Below are 21,948 nucleotides of genomic sequence, written 5' to 3' on the forward strand. Positions count from 1 at the left end.
AGTAACCTTTTTAATCTCAGCTATACTAGATACCTTGACCACATCGTCTGGCAACAAAGTCCACAGTTTAATTGTGCTTTCAATGAAAAATACTTTTGCCAATATGCTTTACATCTGCGACCAGTTAGTGTTACGAGGATGCCCTAGTACTAGAACTATTTGAAAAAGTAGATATCTATTCCACTCTACTTAAGATTTTATAAACCTGTCATATCCCATTGCAGCTGTCTCTTCTGTAAGCAAAAGAGCCCTAACTTGTTTAATCTTTTTATAAAAGGCGTCGTCCAGCCCTTTTCTCATTTTTGTTGCCCTTCTCTGCTATTTCATTTTTGAGATGAGGTGATTGCATCTTTAATACTTTGTGCAGTGCTAATCACATACAGATGCATTATGAAATTCTCAGTTTTGGGCTCCGTTCCTTTATGAATATTTCCTAATATTTGATTTGCTTTTTTGACTGCTGTCACAATGGCTGAGAATTTCATTGTATTGTCCACAACGACACGGAGGGGATAATCTTCCCAGCTGATTTGCAGGAAGAAGGGGAGGCTGATTCCTGGTGTGATGTCCAATGTTTATTATGGCACAAGCAGTCCAATGAGGCCTCACTCCGGGAGGTGGCATGGCTGCACAGCCCACCTTTGCAAGTCCTCTATCTCCCAGGCATAGGTCTGAAGCATCTGAGAAGCATCTTGCCACAACTAGAGCAATTCAAGGCATTGTGGTCTGGGCCCAGGCAGGGATAGCGTACCGTGTGTGTCCACGATGGACATTCGGCACCCACATCCGCAAACCACGGGATGTTTTGCCTTTGACTTCTCCATACGTCTTTTCTTCTTCTTTTAATTAACTTAATTTTTTTTTTTTTTTATTAAAGAACTGAAATGTTTTTGAGAGGCTGTTGAGTCAGTGGAGAAAAAACAGGAATTTGCAATTTGCAAATTTGAGCAAAAACAAAATTTTTTTTTCTACATTTACTCAAGAGACAGGAAAATCTGTCCACGTGGTAGCTCGGAACGAAGACAGTCCAAGGGGCTCATGAAGCAGCGACAGCACATGGGAAGTCCCACACATGCTCAGAAAGCCTTCTGAGCTCTGAGAGCTGGGGTCTCTGTCGGCGCCACCAGATTGTGTCACCCATTGGTTATGGCTGATTTAATCCTGCTTGTCAGAGAACCTTTGTTCATGCATGTTATGAATGCCACTGGGTCTAGGCAAGAACCACCAGCAGAAACCTTTCCTCGAAAGCACTGCATACCAAAGTCTCTTTCCATGCTTCTCTTAATAGGCCCTGAACATCCAATAGCACTGCTAGGCTCCTGACTTAGGACTACACTTTCCTGAACTTGGTTTGCACTTATTTCTTTTAAGGGCGGCCAAACTCCAGTGCTTGAATGCCACAGTCGGAACTTGTTTTCATGATGTCCACGATGAACAGTCAAGATATTTATTTCATTACAAGTCTTCACTGCTAATCTACACATTTTGGCTATGGAAACCGGACCAAAAAGGAGTTCGCCATGCTTAGCATTTCACTATTTGAAAACAATATAAAAAGATCTTCAAACGCTCTGGGGCAGATTTTATAAATCTGCACACAAGCGTACTTGCGCACCAGGCGCGAACAAGAGCAGCGGGATTTCAATAGATACACGCGTAGCTGCGCGTATCCATAAAATCCGGGGTCGGCGCGCAGCCTGCCTCTGTTCCCTCAGAGGTCGCTCCGAAATCGGAGCGGCCTCGGAGGGAACTTTCCTTCGCCCTCCCCCCACCTTCCCCTCCCTAACCCACCCAACCCCCCCCCCTCTATCACGAAAGTTACGCCTGCTCGAAGCAGGCGTAACTTCGCGCGCACCGGGCCGGCTGCCGCACTCCATGTTCCGGTCCGGAGGCCGCGGCAACGCCCCCGGGCCGAAACCACGTCTGCGGCACCGTCCCCGGATGACGCGCTGAACGTGTCACGCCCCCTCGACACGCCCCCCAATGATGCACGGATCGCGACACGTCCCTGAAAATGGCCCCCCCCCCCCCAGGGCTCGGCGCGTGCAGGGGGTGTTTGGGCCAGGTTTTCGGGGGGTACGCACGTATCTTACGCACATACCCCTTTGAAAATCTGGCCCTCTTTGCATTACCAGCAAAGCCACTCTTAATTGCAACAGAAACATTTTAAAAAGCAGAGTCTGACCGTTCTGTTATGTTACATAGCACTTATGTTCACCAGTAACATTACTATCATTTCTTTTTATCAAGATAAGGGAAGTTTGTTCAGAATTTTCTTCTTAAAAATTCAACTATTGTGACAAACCAAGCTGGTCAAGAACACAATTTTAATGAGACAGCCATGCTCTCTAAAATAAATATTTCATATTTCATTTTTTAAGGGACACTGTCAGGGTTGGTAAAAAAAAAAAAAAAAAAAAAGATAGTGTTAGCCTAGTGCAATGATGGCACCCTCCAATCTGAGTGCCACAAATAGGCCAAGCTTTCAGGATATCCACAATGAATATGCATGAGAAAGATTTGCCTGCACTGTCTCCAGTGTATGCAAATCTACCTCATGCATATTCATTGTGGATATCCTGAAAACCTGGCCTAGTGCGTGGCTGACGTCTATTTAGTTACCCTTTGCATTACTTTTAGCCTTCCTGTTATTTTGAATCTTTTTTTTTAATGAAGTAACAGTTGCTCTTTTAATGAAAAAGTTGAAGCCATCCCCACAAAAGGCTGACATTTGTCTGTAACAGTGGTGCAGCAGCACAGATAAGCAAACTGACTTGACAGCAGCTCAAATTAAACTGCTCGGCTGGAGGGGGTACAATCCTGTCGCTTCAGTCTGCACATGTTAGCAGTTGTATCCCATTTAACCAGTCCTGACTATACTGCCCCTAGTCCCCAAATGAAAGGTAAAGATTACCAGTCTCTAAGTTATAACACTGCTGCCTCCTCTTCTCTTCCAGTTCGTGTGTGCTTTGCCTGCAAATGTGGCACCTGGAAGAAAATGAACCCGATATTTTGGACTGATTCACAGCAGGTTGTAGTCAAATCATGCTAGGGAAAACAAAACATTAGAAAGCTGTGCGGTGTAGTTAGCACAAATCCCTTTACTTGTGAGGTCTCCCCTACTGTGGTCGCTATAGTGCTGGCAAGGCTCTCTTCATGGATTTCTTTCAGGAATGCCCCAGTGGGTTGCAGTGAGCTTTCTATTCTTAACCCTCTGTTGGCCCCCTTGAAATCATAGCTGTGACTGTGCATCTCCCACAAAAGCTAAATCTGATTGATTGTTTTGGTCTTTTCCCATATGCATTTTCTCTCTGCATGGCATACACACTACCACCCGTGCTCATACATATATTATACTTAAGTCACCTGTATTATACAATTCCCCCCAAAAATGAACTAGCTTTAAAAAAAATTCCACAAAAACAAAATCCTTTTTAACCTGCTTTTAAAATACATTGATTTCTCAGCATTTACAGCTTCTGAGATTGTGTGATGCACCTGGCAAGGACAAATCCCATACTAACTCACCCCGATCGGCAGGAACTCCTGTCTCTTGGTGAGCCCAGTGTCCGTTTTGCTTCTTGAAATGAAACCGTTCCCTCATAGAAGTGATGAGAAAGGAAGGTCTTTAAACCTTTTTGGAGGAGGAGGAGAAGAGAAAAAAAAAATCTATTACTTTTCTAGTTTGACACCAAATTGCTCTCATGCATAGTCTGTACCTGCTGTCCTATCTACACAGGAGTTTTTCGGTTTGTACACGTTTGTCCTGCTTTCACAGTAGCCCGTTTTTTGTTTCTGTTGCTAATGCTACAGTCCATGCTTTTCTCTGCAGCTTCTTTGTTGACTGCTATACTGCCAGCTGGTAGTCAGCCTGCACATTCACTGTTTCTGCTATATAGCAGGCTCTAAAGGGTTAACTTCTGACTTGGAAGCAGGGGGGGGAGGGGGGGTGTTCCTGGTTGTTTTTATACTTGTGCTTTCTGTCAGCTCTGTCCTGCCTGTCAGGTCGATACTGTAAAGAGCATGGAAAAACGGGTGCTTAGTGTTGAATGCCCGTTTTCCTAACGTGTACCCAGCTACCTCTCCTGGGTGTGCGATACCGTATTTAAATGAGCGCTCGCGCTGAAAAGGAGGCGCTAGGGGCTATAGTGGGCCCCCTAACACCTCTTTAGTAGCGGAAACCCAAGAGAGAGGTGGCTGTCAGCGGGTTTGGAAAACAGACGCTCAATTTTACAAGCCACGATATTAAGTCAGAGGATGTACAAAAAGCAGTGTTTTCTGCTTTTCTGTACACTTTTTCAGACTGCTCAGAAATTAACGCCTGCCCTTGGGTAGGCTCTAATTTCTAAGCGTAAATTGCGTGGATCAGGCATTCATTTTTTTTCTGTATCCAGTAATAGCCTCATGTGGTGGTGGGGGGATTTGGACACGCATTTTGGATGCACTAAAGAGGTATAAGGGGTAGTGGACGTGCGTCCAACCGCAGGTAAAACAGTGTGCGCAGCTTAGCGCACTTTACTGTATTGGCCTGTATGTGATTTAGCATCTAATCAAGCCAGCCCTGCAGAATAATCCTCATTTTACCTGTCTTTATTTCTGTGGCCTAGACTGTTCTGGTTGCCATTATCTCCAGGTTATGCACAGTAAGACTTTGTTTGTTTTGTTTATTAATAAAGGTTGGATTTGAAGAAGCAGCCTGCTCTGTGAGTAAAAACAGAGTTAAGTATCTGTTTAAACTGCACTTTGGAAATGCGCAGTGGAGACAGAATACCTGCTGTTGCCTTTTTTGGATGAGGAATGTACTTGCCTTGCCCAGCAACTGTGGGTGATCTGCTCTTTGACTACTTGCAGGCGGCACTAAATAAATGTGTTTATCCTCTTATATTTCATGTTTTCTTGTACACTGGCAGTACCAGGAACAATTTACTTTGATAATACAGCTGTCAGTTACAGTGATTAAAAATCCTCCTTTGCATTCTGATTTCTATTTTATTTTTAGAGACTAATGTGTAAAAAATGCACTGAATATCGCCTGAATATATGTCCATAAATGCACATTTATCATGCATACTAACAGGCAATGTTAATGACATGCGAATAAGGCAAGGGAATAATTTACATGCATACTTTACAAAGGGATTTTTATTGCAAAAACTTTACCCCCACCTCCAGAGGTGCAGTTCATTTTCTCCTGATAATGCATTTGTGAAGCAGTTTCTGCACATACTTTGTCTATATGCTAAAAGGTAATAAAGTGTTTTTACATTATTTTGCATCTTCTCTCAGTATGAGATTTGTGTGCAAACTCACAAAAGTAAAAGTATGCATACATAAAGCACTGTTAACCCGTGAAAACTCAGATTTTGCTCGCTGAATTTTTCTTTATTCATGCACCAACGGTGCTTAAAGTTTTTGAAATCTCGAGTAAATTATAATCCCGTGCTATTTCCTTAACAGAATTCCATATAGGATCACACAGGTTCATCCAAACTATTAATTTAGCATGAACAGCTGAAGGATGGACACAAGGAAAGCGATGTGTTTTAAAATCTAGGGAGCAAGACCAAATAAAAGGTGTACACTTGCCATTTCAAAAATCGAGAGGGCAATTTTCATAGCGTTTTACCCAGATTGATCATCTAAACGTGTGTGTGGATTTTGCACCAATGTGGGCAGTCTGGAAATTGTCCTCAAAGTATGTGAACATACAAGAAATAAAATATTTCTGAATGAAAAGGGAAATTATATATATGCTACTTTGAATAATCAGGCTGGTACAGTTGTTTTAGCAATCATCCTTCTTCATCCTGCAGATCAAGCGAGTCAAATGGGAATACACCCGGTTTACCACTAGGTGGAAACAGAGAACTTCTTCCTTCTGAAGTCTTCCTATATATTCTGGGATAGCAGGGTGCACGGTCAATAACTCTGTCTCCAGCTGTGGTGGCAGTGATGCTGGGATAGCGCAAAAACAACAAAAAAAAAAAAGTGGAAAGAAAAAAAAAGAGCTAGCGGTAAAGGGTCCAAGGTAAAACTGTTCTTCCTTCTTGAAGTCCAGTCCCATTTGGGCCTGGTAGGACTTCGTTCATTGCCTGCATAATGCCGGGCCAAAAAAAATGAGAAGCAAGCAACACAACAAGAGGGAAACGCTGCGGGAGAAGCACCTCCACCTCCTCCCTCCCCTCCTGAGGGAAGAAGATATGAAAGGGAATGGCAGAGGTGGGAGGCCAAAATAGCAGGATACGTGCAAAATGTATTTCATTGAGGAGAAGCCAACATCCACACAGTGGGAAGTCTGAAGGTCAATGGCCAGGGAAAGGACTCTGGACTGGGGCAGCAACATCAGTGCTGAATGTGAGTCCCAATTCAGGTGACCAATGAAGCTGGGGACCTAGGCCTAAGGAGGCAGTGAGGGGGAAATAGATTTCTCCACCGAGTTCATCATCTTGATGCATAAAGCATACAGAGAGATGAAAGGTAAGGTAGCAATTGAAAATAGAGGCCCTAGATCATCCCCATGTGCCCTTGGGGAAGAGGTAAGGGCTAACAGGCACCGACTGGAGAAAGAAGTAATCCTTCGCCCAGATTTTTCACTGAGCCTCTTCTTCTTGGTCTACAGTCCTCAGCATCTTAGCACAGAAGACTTGAGAAATCCTCAGGGCTCAGGGGAGGAATCGCAGAGAGAATGTGACCTAAAAGAAGGCAAAAATGCTATAGTTAGTAGAGATGTGAATCGGAACTGAAATCCGAACCGATTCTGGTTCCGATTCACATCTCTAATAGTTAGGATTTTTAGAAAGGAGGAGCTGGATGCACTTATAGCAAAAGTGCAACAGTCATTAGACTTAACCAAGGAGGATAAGAGTCATGGGGATCTGATCCTCATGGGGATTAAGAAACCAGCCAGAGCCTTCGTTCAGCCATTAGGGAAATTATCATGGCAAAATGGGAAGACCCGAACACAACCCCGAGGGTCAGGAATACAATGGGGAGATTATATCCACTGCTGCAAAATGAGATAGAACTATTATTTAAAGTTCCATAAGTGATGCTTCAGTCACAGCAGCGATGAAGAAAATCACAGGACTAGAAGGACTAGAAGACAGAATCTCTTCTAAAGAGATCCTTTGAGATGGCCAGCCTATCTCTACAGGTGGATATGTAGCTAGAGCAATGGTAAAGTGGCTACAGTAAGGGCATATAGGCAAAGGAGACACTTTTGCAGGTGTGGAAACTGCCAATGTAGAGTCGGGGGCAGTGGTGGTAGCAGACATGATCTAATTAGGACATCATCCAAGTAAATAGCTGCAGTGATTATGGCAAGAAGATTCCTGCGTCTAAGACAGTGGACAGCTAACTCACCCTCCAAGATTCTTTTAAGCAGGCTACCCTTTAAAGGTTATTTGTGAAAGTTCTAGAAAAATTGGTAAAGAACCTACGAGATTCTAAACCTCAGACATTGTCAAAAAATGGAGGTCAAAGGGTAGCAAGAACCTTTAAAGGTTGCCCCAAAGACTCAAGGTAATATAAGTCAGCTAGGGGGTCATACCCACAATGGGGGGGGGGGGGGGACCAAGGGAAGCAGAGAAAGACTCCCAAGATGCGAGAACTCTGACACGTTCCAAATAATATTTTCTGGATCCGCTCCACACTTCCTCCAGTAGGCGGCCGGATAATAAGGTCTTACAAGGAGTGGACCCATATTACGAAGGATTGGACCTAGAGATTAATCAGCAAACTGGCTGCCCCCTATTCCCAACAAATATTTAATTTCCTTATGCAGATTCCAAATAAAGAAAGGAGCCATTCAATCAACTACTCGTACCAATTCCTGAGTCCGAGAAGGGAAGGGGATGCTCTTTGTTTTATTTTATAGCTCCAAAGAAAGAAGGCACATTTCACCTGGTATTACACCTAAAAATGGTAAATAGATACCTTAGGATACCCCGTCTCAGGATGGAAACATTGAGGACAGTGAGGGGGGCAGTAAGGAGAGAAGGGTTTCTTACCTCTCTAGATTTAGCAGAAACATATCTGGTATGGGAGATTAGCAGCTCTGGGGAACCACTATCAATTCAAAGCCATGTCTTTTGGTCAGGGCATGGTGCCATGCACCTTTACCCAAGTTACTGTAATAGTGGCAGATGTGTTAAGGAAGGAAGGGATTCTGGTCCACCCCTCTTTGGATGACTGGCTGGTAAGGGCTAAGTCGAGGCTAGAGAGCGGGTACTCCATCTTAAGGGTAAAAAAGCTCTTGGAGGCATTGGGGTGGATAGTGAACGAGTCCAAGAGTTGTTTATAGCTTTAGTCCCCAGTGCATCTGGGAATACACTTCGATATAAAGGAAGGGAAGGCCTTCATGACCCGGGAAAAGGTCTTGAAGCTGCAGGCCCAGGTGAAAAAATTGGTAGCAGGAAGGAAGCCAAAGGCAAGGGCCTACCTGCAAATGTTAGGATCAATGGTTGCTGCCATAGATCTGGTCCCCTGGGCAAGGGCACAGATGTGTTCTTTGTAACAGGCATTACTAGGATAGTGGTCCCTGCGTCAAGAGTTGCGAGAAGAGGCTTGTTCTAGCAGCAGAGACCAGGAAGAACCTCCGGCGGTGGTTGAACAATATCAGTTTAGTAACAGGGATTAGTCTGGATCTACTCAATTGGGTGACTATAACAGACATCAGCCGAATGGCCTAGGGTCCCACCTTGACGGGCAAGTGTTGGTAAGGGAAGCCTCCTCGATGATAAATCAGCTAGAGATAAGAGCAATCAGGCTGGCACTCGACAGCTTTCTTTCAAGAGTGAGGGGAAAAGATGTAACAGTGCTATTGGATAGTGCTATGGCAGTAGCATACGTGAACAGGTAAGGAGGCACTTGGAGTCCATAGTTAGAGATGGAGACGGGAAGCCTGATGAGCTGGGCAGAAGTCCACCTAAAAGGCCAACAGTGAGTCATATAGCAGGAATGGAAAACAGGCAGGAGAATTACCTCAGTCGGCACACACACTAGGATCCAGGAGAGTGGGAGCTATCCAAGAAGGCGTTTGTGAGCATAACAGAGGCCTAGGGGCAACCCCTCTGAGACCCATCAGAACATCAGGCCAGAAACAATTTCAGCTGAACCCGATAAAAAGGTTCAGAAGTGAAAAATGCACTGATTTTAGCTGTGGCTGACAAACTAATCTGTGTGTTCCCTCCTTGGCCAATGATTGCAAGGCCACTCCACAGGATAACTCTTGGAATACAGACCTGATATGACTGAGCAGGGATAGGCCACTCAGCCTAGCAGACACCAGTGGCCTTATCCACCAGGGTCTGATGGTGATTGAAGATCCAAAGTCCTTATCTTACAGCTTGCCTACTGAAAAGAGAAAGCTGAGAAACAGAGGCTACTCTGATGCAGTAGTCTTGACTCTTGACAGCAAGAAAACTATCTACATCAGGGTTTCCAAAAACCAGTCCTGGGACCCCACAGCCAGTTGGGTTTTTAGGATATCCACAATGAATATGCATGAGATAAATTGGCATATACTGAGACTCCATGCATATTCATTGTGGAAATCCTGAAAACCTGACTAGCAATGGGGTCCCCAGGACAGGTTTTGGAAGCCCTAATCTAAGTCCTTGAATATGGCAGGGTCTAGAAGTTGTTTGAGACCTAGTTGCAGGACCAACATTTATGCAAGTAAATCCCGATTTTAAAACCGAATGCAACGCGTGTCGGGCAGTTACCTGCGTATAATTACTCCTGCTCTTTTTCAGGTGTAAGGCTGAATAAAACTCATTACGGCCAAAAACTGACTGGCTGAGTGTCTGGTAAACTGGGGGGGGGGGGGGGGGGGGTGGAGTGCAGGCTGAAGAAACAGAAGGGTCTTGATGACCAAGAGACAGACTGGTGGACTAAGTGGTCAAACCGGTTATTTCTTTAATTCACACATGATTTAAAAATGTGTTTGCTTGCGTGTGTAAAAGCCGACAAGTCCTAAGGAAAGACACATGAATAATGTTTCCTCACATAGCCGCTCAAAATTAGGAGCACACAACCATACACCAGGTATATTTTATGTTATATGCCCGCACTTGCGTGGATGATTTAAAATTCCAGCGTATGCATGCACATGCCCTTACACATGCTTATGTGGACACATGCATGCTCGTTTAAAAGTTACTGTCCCTATATATGCCCAACTTAGATATCAAAGCAACATGCACAAAAGTTAAATATTTATAAGAGACGAACACTAAGTATAGGATGTTTACAATGAAAAAAACATTGCTCCTAAGAGTGGGAACGGTAATCGACAGGAGATTACATTGTTTGCATAGGGGACAATATTGTTTTCTATCAAGTAAAGTATTCTATCCGCTTTATAGAATAAGCCTCAAATATAGGCACAAAGAAGTGTAGTGGCATTGCATGGACAACTGCCTGCTATGTGAGCTAGCTTACTAGAGGTCAATACTTCATCCTGATTTATGGGACATGACATTTTTTGACCCAGCCAGTATTACTACTGCAATCAAAAATATGCGCACAGATAAAATATAGACAAATATTTTAAGCATACGCTGGAGTACAAAATACAGTAGGCAATTTAAAAAGTACAATAAATTACCTGAGAAATCATATCTGCTTGTACCCAGCCATCGATTCTTTTCGCTGTCTTTCAGCACATCACCGTAGAAACCATATCCCAAGAGGGAGACAGCATATTTCAGAAAAGTATTATTGTGGTGTACCGAACACACGTCCATGCATTGCGAGTCACCTTTTGAAGGATATAAATACATTTCATTAGCAAGTAAACTATTTTACTTCAAAATAACATTTTCTGTGAATATGATTTTACTGTAATCAAAATATTCTAACTCCAAAACATGTAGCCAAAATCTCTATTATAATACTTGCAACAGAAGGAAGAGAACATATGGAGAGCTAGAGTGTAATCATAAAGACACAGGTGTCGGATGCAGGCATAAAACTGTATCCAGGATATTAAAAGCATCAATACATACTATTATACTGTAAAGTAATTTAATAAAAGGTACAAAACAAAATTACATTTTAAAAAGTGTTTCAACAAATTCAATCCAGTTTTGCTAGAGCCAGTCAGATTGCTTTGTGATCAATACCTACATTTCCCTAAATGTTTACATTTTATTAACTTGGAACCCACTGATTTTAGGTAGTATTAGAAATATAAAAACAAATAACTAACCTGTATCAGCTTAGACTATCTTTTATGTTGTAACAATTTTTTTCCAAGAACATAAATTGATTCATATATATATATATATATACACACACACAAATACAATGTGTAGCATTTTAAGAAAACATGTGTGATCAGACAAAACATCTTATTTTTAATATTTCCAATTAAACTTTTAGGCATCACAGAATAGCACAATAATTAAGCCATAGCAATAAAGGAAATAATAAAATGGTCCTGTTCAAAAGTTTGTATACCCTTGAATATTTGGGCAGATAATATACACTCAAGTTGACACACCACAGTTGAGATGGCAATGAAGGGTAGGTATCCACACCTGTGTCTTGTATGATTGTAATTAGTGTCTGTGTATAAATAGTCAATGAGGTTCTTAGCTCTTGAGAAACCCTTGTGCATTTCATCCAGGACTGCACTGACTAGTGATTGCTAAAGCATGGGAAAAGCAAAAGAACTGTCAAGGGATCTGCGAGTAAAAGGAGTTCAACTTTATAAATCAGGAAAATGATATCAAAAGATATCAAAAAATTTGAAAATGCCACTGTGATCAAGAAATGGAAAAATTTTAGGTTCGGTTAATACCAAGCCAGATCAAGAAAGAATTCAGGAAAATTTGTACGGATGCAAAGAAAACCCCACAAGCAACTTCTACTGAAATACAGGCTTCTCTGAAACAAAGTAGTGTGGATGCTTCAGCATGCATAATAAGGAGCTACTTGAACAAAAATGGGCTGCATGATAGAGTGCACCAAACCACAAAACAGCTTGCTTACAATACACCAAACAGCACATAGAGAAGCCTCTGGAACAAAATAATTTTGAGTGATGAGCTCAAAATTAAACTTATGGTCACAACCATAAACACTACATTTGGAGAGGAGTCAACACCATCCCTACCATGAAGCTTAGAGGTGGATCTCTGCTGTTTTCGGGGTGTGAGAGCTACAGCGGCACAGGGAATTTAGTCAAAGTTGATGTAGGGTGAATGCAGTATCTTATCAGAAATTATTGGAAGAGAATTTGCATTCATCAGCCAGGAAGTTTCACATGGGGCGGACTTTCCAACATGACAATGATCTGAAACATAAGGCCAAGTCTAACCTTCAGCGGCTGCAGAAGAAAGTGGAAGTTCTGGAGTGGCCATCGTGGTCTCCTGACCTCAACATCATTGAGCCACTTTGGGAGAATTCAAACATGCAGGTCATGCTAGACAACCAAATAATTTACAGGATCTCGAGGCTTTCTGCCAAGAGAAATGGGCAGTTTTATCACACGGAAAATAAAGGGCCTCAGTCACCACTATCACAAAAGACTGCAAGCTGTGATTTATACAAAAGGGGGCAATACGAGATATTAAGAACTAAGGTCATGTATACTTTTGAACAGGATTATTTTATTTCCTTTATTGCTATGGTTTGTTTAATGATTGTGCTATTCTGTGATGCATAAAATAGTTTAATTTGAAACATTAAAAATAACAGATGTGTTTTTGTCTGAACACTCATGTTTTCTTAAAATGTTACACATCTTACAAATTCTGCACACTTATGAGCACGTATGCTTCTACACCAAGTCCATAGGCAAACCATGTCAAGCAGCACTGCCTGAATTTTCAAGAAGGCTCATCACCCAGTAAAAATGTTGCTAGCAGTAGGTTTTCTGTGTTGTGTTATCTGCCCAGAGTGGCACTTGCTACCCTTAAGAGAAAACATGAGGGTAACCTGCACAGTGTGGCAGATACTACCATAAGAAACTCGCTGGGCAGACTGGGTGGACCATTTGGTCCTTTTCTGCCATGTTACTTGCAATATGCATACATAAGATCTAACATTTTAATATAATCGCTGCTGCCGCCCACATTTGTTCCTAATGAGTGCTTTGGATTTTCATCTCTAAAAAAGCAATACTAACTATTGCTATGCACACCTATTCATATCTTGTTGCTCCCTCGCCATCTCATATGTTGAGGTGGAGTTTTATTATAGGGCTTGTGTGGATAATAGAAAATAGATTTAGATTAGGAATAGCATAAGTTAGGTCCAGATACTGTTTTGTTTCTTCTTACACCTAAAGCCTGTAGGAGTAGGCCTCAAGACAAGATATTAAAAGACTGTTGGGGACTCCCTGTATAATAGACTTTCCACAGAAAATATGTTTTATCAGGCAACAAGAACTTAAATAAAGACTAATAAAATGTCCCTGAAAAATAGCCAACACCTGTAAAAAAGCACTGCATAAGCATGGGTAGGTGGGAGCCATAAAACTCTGATTGTGCAGGGTACTGGCTATTTTCTATCCCAAGTTAATAAGTGAACAGATCCCTACATTTAAATACCGGTAATCAACTCACTAGTACATACAAATATTGGCTATATTATTTTTGCTCTGCGAGCTTACTATTTGCTAAATTTCTCTTACCACAACTTTAGGTGGAGTAACCTGTAGGGCAACTACAGCACAAAAGGCAGGTAGGTGGACAATGCAAACTGAAATGTGCATTAGTGCACTGCCAACTTTATATTAGCCTACATTAAAGTCTGACAGGTTCCGAACAATGGAACGATACTCACCTATAATAATATGTAAAGCTGAGGTCACTGGATCATTGATTCCTACTGTTGCATAGCACACACAATCAGTGGAACCTATGAAAAATGAAATGTCACATTTCAGCACACAGAACGGCACTGTACATTCGATTCTTAACTCCCATTACAGAACATATAGAAAAGTTATTTCTATCTGCAAAGCCAGATTTAAAGGCTGGGCCTGCCCCTCCAAATTGCAGATATCTGTATACATATTCTTGTATTTGTGGCAAAACTATTTTTTGAAAAAGAAAACAACCCAAAACAAAACACTCCGGCGTTCATCACTATGTAACAAAATAGTTGTGCCAAAAAAATCCACAAAATGCTGCCAGTCATTTTCTTGTGCAATGGGTTTTGAAACACAAAGTTTTGCCAAGGTATACATTTAGTTCCAGGCAAACGTTGTCATGAAAAAGAAAATCTTTGCATGCTAAAAAGATGTGCAAACAGCACTGCAGAACTTTTGCACAACCCTTACATCCGATACCCGTACCAAAATCATGGTGACTGCAAGTAGCTATGGGAAAGAAATTTCTATGTAAAAACTAAGTTGCCTTGTATGAAAGATACAGATCATGAAGAATTTATTTTTTTTTTTAACCCAGCAGTTTCCTCCTGCTCTTTTGGCTTTCCAGTTCAATCAGAACCAGGGCTGGAAACTGGTGCCATGAGCTTTCATTCGCAACCACCCAGGGAACTCCACATCCCCTCCCAACTTCACCCAGGTCCAATCATTGTAGCTTAAGTCCAAGGCTGGGGGGTGGGGGGGTCATGCACCAGGGCTCCTTCTAGAAACCAGCATTCATGCACCCTAAATCTGGCTGCTAGGTGTTGTCTTTGACCAATGATCAATTCCCTCCCTAAGCCCAGTCTACCTGTGGAGAGCCGAAAATCAAACCCGGGCCCCTCCACGTGGCAATGCACAGCACTACCCCGACCCTGGCTCCAGTGTCCGTGTTTTTAGCACAGGCTGGAACTGAAATCTGTAGGACAAGGAACCAGAGACTTCTTTTTCTTTAAGCACTTTACAGCACAAGGGATGAGCTTTTGCATCTCTTAACATTATCATCAAGGTTATTGTTTTACGTTTCTGGATCTATCGGCAGGTCCTTTCAGCCAATGTCACGTGTACACAATAAGAATTAAAAGTGGAACAGTAAACACTGCACCCCTATAAATATAATCCCCAGTATTCCCGATGTGAGCACACGTTGTTCTGCTCTGTACCTAGAAGAAAAGAATAGGTCTCCACCTTCATTTTTTTCACTGTTACATAAGGAAAACATAAGAATGGAATATTTAATCAAAGGCATTCTAATATTAAAAACTTTATTTAGTAGATGAATGATTACCAAGCCACTCCACCGTTGTACTATCCAAGTCATTTCGAGGACTTTGTCCTCAAACTACTCTTATAACAGGGCACAGGCTGGCAATGTACTCCACAGGCTGCAATATTTTGTAATGTTTCAGAGGAACTGTCAGAGATCTGTGGCACAACTGAGTTGGTTTAAATAAGAGAGATTGCCTCCTAAAGAAAAAACAACAAGCCAGGGACATTTCCTTTTTGCAAGAGCAGTAAGACAGCACTGCTTTTATTAACCAGGTAAAACAGAGCTGTACCAGCTAGGAACTCAACGCACAGGCAGGCTCTGGTGGAGCGCACTGTTAGCCCGCGTTTGGCCTCACGTTTTCGATGCGCTATGTTTATCCCTTGTACAGTAAGGGGTAATAGCACGTCGAAAACGCACAGCCAACACCCCCCCCCCTTGAAACTAATAGCGCCCGCAACATGAAATGCACATTGATGGCCCTTTTAGTTATTCCCGCGCGATACAGAAAGTAAAATGTGCAGCCAAGCCGCACATTTTAATTTCTGCCGGCACCGGGAAAGTGTACAGAAAAGCAGAAAAAACTGCTTTTCTGTACACCCTCCGACTTAATATCATGGCGATATTAAGTCGGAGGCCCCAAAAATAAAAAAAAATTAAAAATGTGCCCGCGGGTCGGAAGACGGACGCTCAATTATGCCGGCATTCGTTTTCCGAACCCGTGGCTGTCGGCAGGCTCGAGAACAGACGCCGGAAAAATTGAACGTCGGCTGTCAAACCCACTGACAGCCACCGCTCCTGTCAAAAAAGAGACACTAGGGACGCGCTAGTGTCCCTAGTGTCTCTTTTGTTTTACACCGCAGGCCCTCATTTAAATACTTGATCGCGCGCCCAAGAGAGTGGCCTGGGTGCGCGTTGGGCGAGCGGGCCCTCGCCTCGGAGCGCCAGCTCTCCCGCGGGATTTACTGTATTGGCCCGACAGAAAGCAAGCAAGTGCACATGGAGCAGTATGGAAGCCCTAGTAGCTGAAAACAATTCATCATTAGCCAACAATACAGTCCCAGTCCAGCGACATGAAATGCATTTCCAAAAGGAACTCCACCTGCACTATGTTCCAGCGCGCTAGCCATTAAGGTGGAGTTTCAGAGATGCGCAAGCATCTAGCACAGGCGCGTGTCCACCCGACTTTATAAGGTGGGGGGAGGGGCGTGCAGGTGCCGACGCATGCACATCTGGAGCTGGAGAAAAAAAAAAGGGGCAGGGTGTGGGTGGGGCCTGGGCCAAAAGATGCACGCCCAGGTCCAGTGCTGCCTAATTTTACTTCTGCTATGGAGGAGGGGTAAGTTATAAAAAAAAATAAATAATAATACAGTCATCCCTGAGGAGAGAGAGGAAGTGTAGGCTAAAGAACCACTGGGGTTTGGAGGACCTAGCTCTAGACTGGGTGAACTGGTCATGGCACGGACGCACGCTTGTTATAAAAGACTCCCCCACTTGCATGGCTCAAACCAGACTTTACGTAGCTGAGTGCGCCCACTTGCAAAATCAGGAGCACATATGCACGCGCCTGGGCTATTTTATAACATATGCACCTATCACTGATTTCCATGCCTCTTTTTGAGGCAGCGCATTCTTTTACAACAAATAAGTGGTATAAGTTTATTTTAGCATCAATTACGTGGAAACTATTATGTAAATACCAATATTTGGATCTACAAAGGCAGCAATATAAAAATACCGCAACTTAAGCAAACTAGCTCAAGACACTATATACAAGAAATCATTTCTGGTTCAGCCTTGTGGGAAGATCCTTTCAGACTGGACAGTGGTTTTACCGCTTCGTGAATAACTATTTTCAAGAAAGAATGTCTTATAGTTAGCCATGGTCTTGTAAAATCTTCTCTCTGAATCTCATTACTCACTGGGTGCTTGCTATGGTATGGCAAAAAAAAAAAGTGTCCACACAGGAACGGATACATCAGGCTTTGCAGTTTTAACGATTGCAGCACACTTCTCCTGTTTAGTCATGCATGAATGAGCTTGCCGTCTCTTAGCAGGTCCAATCTGAACATTAACTGGTTTGAACTGTACTTATATACTGTACATCTAAAGATGTCATGCAGAAAAGCAACAAAAATGTATTTTTGTCTTCAGATTTCGCTTTCTCGCTCTTTAATATACTTTTTATGAAGCATTCTATGTTTGTGGCAACCCAGATAAACACAAACAGAATTTCTGGCAGCCATGCTGAACACAGCTTATGGAACAGCATGCTATTTTTTATTATTTGGACATAACCAAAGACCATCTATTGTATCCAAAATAACTGACATAGGATGTTAATTCAGATAGTTGTGCAAAAAACTAGACATCCAGGGATTAGCACTAAACTTCATAGCAGTGTTTGAGAGGCAGTGGTTACTTCTGATGCTGAACGCAGTCTGAATATATTCTAAAATCCTCTTATTCTTTTATCTGCCTTGGCCAAAGCAAGTCACCTAATTGAAATTTCGAAACCTGGATCCGTTTGCTGGGGTGCATAACCTGGTGCAGTTGTGATTTCCTTGCTTAACTGGCTTTTGCAGAACTTGATCCCCTAATCCCTTCAAAACTGAAGCTATATTCTCTGATTTCAACCAGCAATCTAAAATCCAGCAGATACATAATGAGGCCTACAGAAAAACATATTTCTCTCTCCACAAGACCTTTTAGGGCTTAAAAACATCTGAATTTCATGGCTGCACCATCAAGGAAGCCAACTGCAATACACTCCAGGCAAAGTCTGCCATGTGTCTGCATTTGAATAAAATAGCCCCACAAAAGATAAGTTGTCAATTATTTAAGATCTAAAAATTATTTACAGCACACTTGACAAGATGCAGTCAGCATACTAGAGGGGAATGATGTTACATTCTGTCCAGTTGTTGTATCACTCAACATTTAGATAAGCCTTTCATTTATAGCTTGGCAGTAAACATATTAATTACTCTGCACTCATCTTCCATTTATAAATGTTAAATTAAAACTAATGTAAAATTAATTTGGGGAAAAAAATAAAAGGTTTGACCTTATAAAAGGTTGTTCATTTTGTGACTGCTGGCCAAGTTAACTATAAATACTTTCAACATGCCCAGTAAAAATATACACTCGTATGTCAGCAAACACTTTGCCATCAAGAAATGCCGATTTCTTACTTTCAGTCTCCTCTCTCTCTGCAGAAGTGACAAAGCAAATAAGTTGGAATTGCTACAAGGTCTATAGGGTTTGCACAATGGCTTCTCAGTTATCCATGAGGGCCAACAGAAGCAAACCATAGGATTATAAGGGAACTTTGTTGATTCTCTACTGACTAGGGTTGCTCAACCAAAAAGACTTCCTTTTTAAGATCTATGAATTCCTTGAATGCTAACTGAAGTCTCTTTTTAGAAATACAGTAATATGCTACTTTCTTCTCTGGGGAACTCTGATGTCTGTCAGAACTGGTCTGTTTCATATTTATATGGCTGTACTCAAGTAATTTTCAGGGATTGTACTTTGACATCTGTTCCTCTTATGCGTGTGATCCTATTCTACTTAAATGGTCTCTTGCCCTTGCTTGATGCATCTCTACCTGGGTGCTATCAAGCTAGGGCAAGAGAACATTGCAGAAACCTCATCTGTGTGCATCTTTCCTCATTCCAAATCGCATCAAATCTTCACACGTCTGCCTGTGCATGTCAAACTGGCCCCAAAACCCCAGTCCACCACAAAAACCTCACCTGGAGTTACTAGATGACCCTCCTATAGTGGTATAAATAGTTGAATACTGTGAGAACCTTATAAAGATTCTCTCTCTTCTACCTCCCTCCCCAGGAGCAGCCCAAAACAAGGACATGCCTGTCTGGGCACGTCTCAGCTTGCAAAGTGGAAATATAGTGGTGCTAAAATAGCACACATTTCAGTAATTGAAAAATTACCCTGACCACGCCCTTTATTTATTTATTTTTTTATTGCGGGTGGTATTCATGCGAAATTTATAGTATTTTGATGAATCTAGGGATCAGTTTGGTTCTGTTTGTCACCCTTGTTAAGAGACTATTCTCTTGAATGAACACATGTTTTTCATTATTGGTTTATTTTATTTGTAAGTGATTTCCTGCATTAATTGCTTGTTGTATTGATTTTTATGTTCTGTGTTTACTGAGTTTATGAATTAGAATTTTAAAATGTTTGTGCTTTCTGCTATAGTTCTCCGCTTAGAGAAGTGTTTCTCAACTTCTTTTTATTTCATTGCATACTTTCAAGTTTGCTAAGTCCTCGTGGTGCACTAAACCAAATCATGCACAATTCTCACTTTTCCCCTCACCAGCAGGAAGAGAGCAGCACTGTTTACCTGTGCATGCCTCATTCTGCCTGCTTGGGTCTGACATCGGAACATGCAAAATCAGCTGATCCTGAGGGTTTACAGGGCCCTACACATTCAAACATTGGATTGAAGCTGGCAGAGGAGATGGTCACAGGTAAGAAACACAGCTCTTCTGCTTACAGTGGGAAGGAGGGAGATAGGGTAATCTTAGCCTGAGTGACCCTCTAACACTTGTTCCCTGTAGTGTGTGCAGTGAGGGAGCAGTTCATTTTGATGGGAGGCAGGAAGTCTGGTAGACTGTCCCCAGGGAAAATATTCCTAAAAGCACATTCTTTGTTTTGTTACCAGAAAATATATTTTGGCCCAATGCAAAAGCCTCTGTGCTGGTGAGTATGTCCTGCATACAAGATAATTAATTATATACTAGAATAAGTCAAAATTAGCCAACAAAATTCAACTCTTCCCAACATGTAAATTCTATGCGGAGAAACATCCATGTCAGACTTAGATTGGTCTCCCAATGTGTTTTATGCTGATGTGTTAATATTCTTCATCAGGCAATAAAAGTTTCCAACCTTGAAAGTCTCTGGCTTATAGTGTCTCTCTCTCTCGGGTCTTCTCTTTGTTCTTTTTTTTGTTCTCCCCTTCTCTCCGTTGTCATCCATCCTTCTTTGCCTCTTTCCTTGAGTTGATATTTTAATACTTTTTTTTCACTTGATGCTCTCCCTTCCTTATTCCTCCTCCTCTTTCTCCTATTCTCTCTTCTATTCCTCATTCCCTTTCTCCTCTTATCTTCCAAAATTCCCCCATTCCCAAATCCAAGGTCCTCTCCATTCCCCTTTCTATTGCCGAGTCATTTCTTCATCTCTATCTTGCCAGTACCTGGTTCTCTCTCTATTTTGGGTTCTCTGTCCCTCTTCATCACTCTGTCCCTTATCCAGGGTCCTTTCTCCCTTTCTCTCAGTCCTTGGTCTTCTCTTTCCCTTCACCTGTTCATTCCTGGTTTCCCCTCCTTCTTACCAGATCCTCTCTCTCCTCCGCTTCCCCCTTCTCTCGTATGGCCCAACCTACCCTTCCAATCTTTTCTCTGCTCCCACTCCCCTTACCCAGCAGTGCTGTAACAGCATCCTGTGCCTCCTCCCCCAAGCATTCAACCCCTTCTCCCCTCACCCCCTTTCCTACCCACAAATCATTCTCACCTGGCTGCATCTCTGGATGACTTCCCCCTCTGCTGTCATTTGAGTCCTAAGTCCCTGCAGCACAGAATATAAGGCCAGGGGCAGTGACTCTCCAAGGCAATAGCGCACAACAAAGAGCAGCCCTGTACTCCAGGAAGCAGGCAGAGAACTTTTCCCTACCACTTACTGTTGTGAGGGTTCCCTGCTCCTGCCCCTCCCCCTCTGGTCTTCCTCAGTGCTGTCTGGTTGCCGTGAAGGCAGGACTAAAGCAGCAGCAAATAAGATTTAGGACCCTGTCCAATAGAATCCAGCATGAACCCAGGAGGAGGATCATGCTAAGGCTGTCAGGTTGAGCACTGGGACACAGGAAGGACCTTTCTCAAGGCACAGTGATTGCGAAGCACTGACCTACAGCAACATTTTTACTGCAAACCGAAGTAAAAGAATTTCGATACACAAGCTGACCAACAGTTGAGGCAAGAGATCTGACCTGTCTTTACAAACAAGAGCTGATACAACATTTACAAACACTCACTGATTTAAGTTTTACAATATAAAGAATCTATTGTTCTCCAAATTTTGACTCCAGATGGAAAAAGAGAAAGGAATCTGGTGTGGCAAGTTGCAGACTAGCCAAGCTTCTCATTTCATCATGAGTCGCTCTTTGTTAGATCATATTCGGGCTGATACAGTAAAAGTCGCGGGAGAGGCGCGCGCACAGGCCACTCTCCTGTGCGCGTGCGATTCTGTATTCAAATGAGGGCCCGCGGCAAAAAGGCGCTAGGGACACTAGCGCGTCCCTAGCGCCTCTTTTTGGACAGGAGCGGCAGCTGTCAGCAGGTTTGACAGTTGACGCTGGAAAATTGAGCGTCCAGTTTTCGACCCGTGAGCCGATTTCAATTTTTTTTTTAAACTTTTTTTTTTTTAAACTTTCGGGACCTCCAACTTAATATCGCCATGATATTAAGTCGGAGGGTGCACAGAAAAGCAGTTTTTACTGCTTTTCTGTGCACTTTCCCGGTGCCCGGAGAAATTAACGCCTACCTTTGGGTAGGCGCTAATTTCTGAAAGTAAAATGTGCGGCTTGGCTGCACATTTTGCTTTCTGAATTGCACGGGAATACCTAATAGGGCCATCAACATGCATTTGCATGTTGCAGGTGCTATTAGGTTCAGGGGAGTTGGACGCGAGTTTTTGACACGCTATTACCCCTTACTGAATAAGGGGTAAAGCTAGCGCGCCGAAAACGCGCGTCCAATCACGGGTTAACAGTGCGCTC

The 21,948-nt window shown here is 42.6% G+C and overlaps 1 protein-coding gene across 1 annotated transcript in view; it reads right to left on the reverse strand.

The window, feature by feature from the left end:
* Positions 1-21,948, reverse strand: part of CERK (ceramide kinase) — a 116,681-nt gene that overhangs the window by 18,675 nt on the left and 76,058 nt on the right. Inside the window, exons 7-10 of the mRNA XM_029615796.1 lie at positions 13,795-13,869; positions 10,610-10,762; positions 3,529-3,634; positions 2,915-2,988 (exon numbers count right to left, since the gene is read on the reverse strand). Coding sequence (XP_029471656.1) covers positions 2,915-2,988; positions 3,529-3,634; positions 10,610-10,762; positions 13,795-13,869 — 408 coding nt within the window. The remainder of the gene's footprint in view (positions 1-2,914; positions 2,989-3,528; positions 3,635-10,609; positions 10,763-13,794; positions 13,870-21,948) is intronic.

The sequence above is a fragment of the Rhinatrema bivittatum genome, chromosome 9, assembly GCF_901001135.1.
Source record: "Rhinatrema bivittatum chromosome 9, aRhiBiv1.1, whole genome shotgun sequence".
NCBI lineage: Eukaryota > Metazoa > Chordata > Amphibia > Gymnophiona > Rhinatrematidae > Rhinatrema > Rhinatrema bivittatum.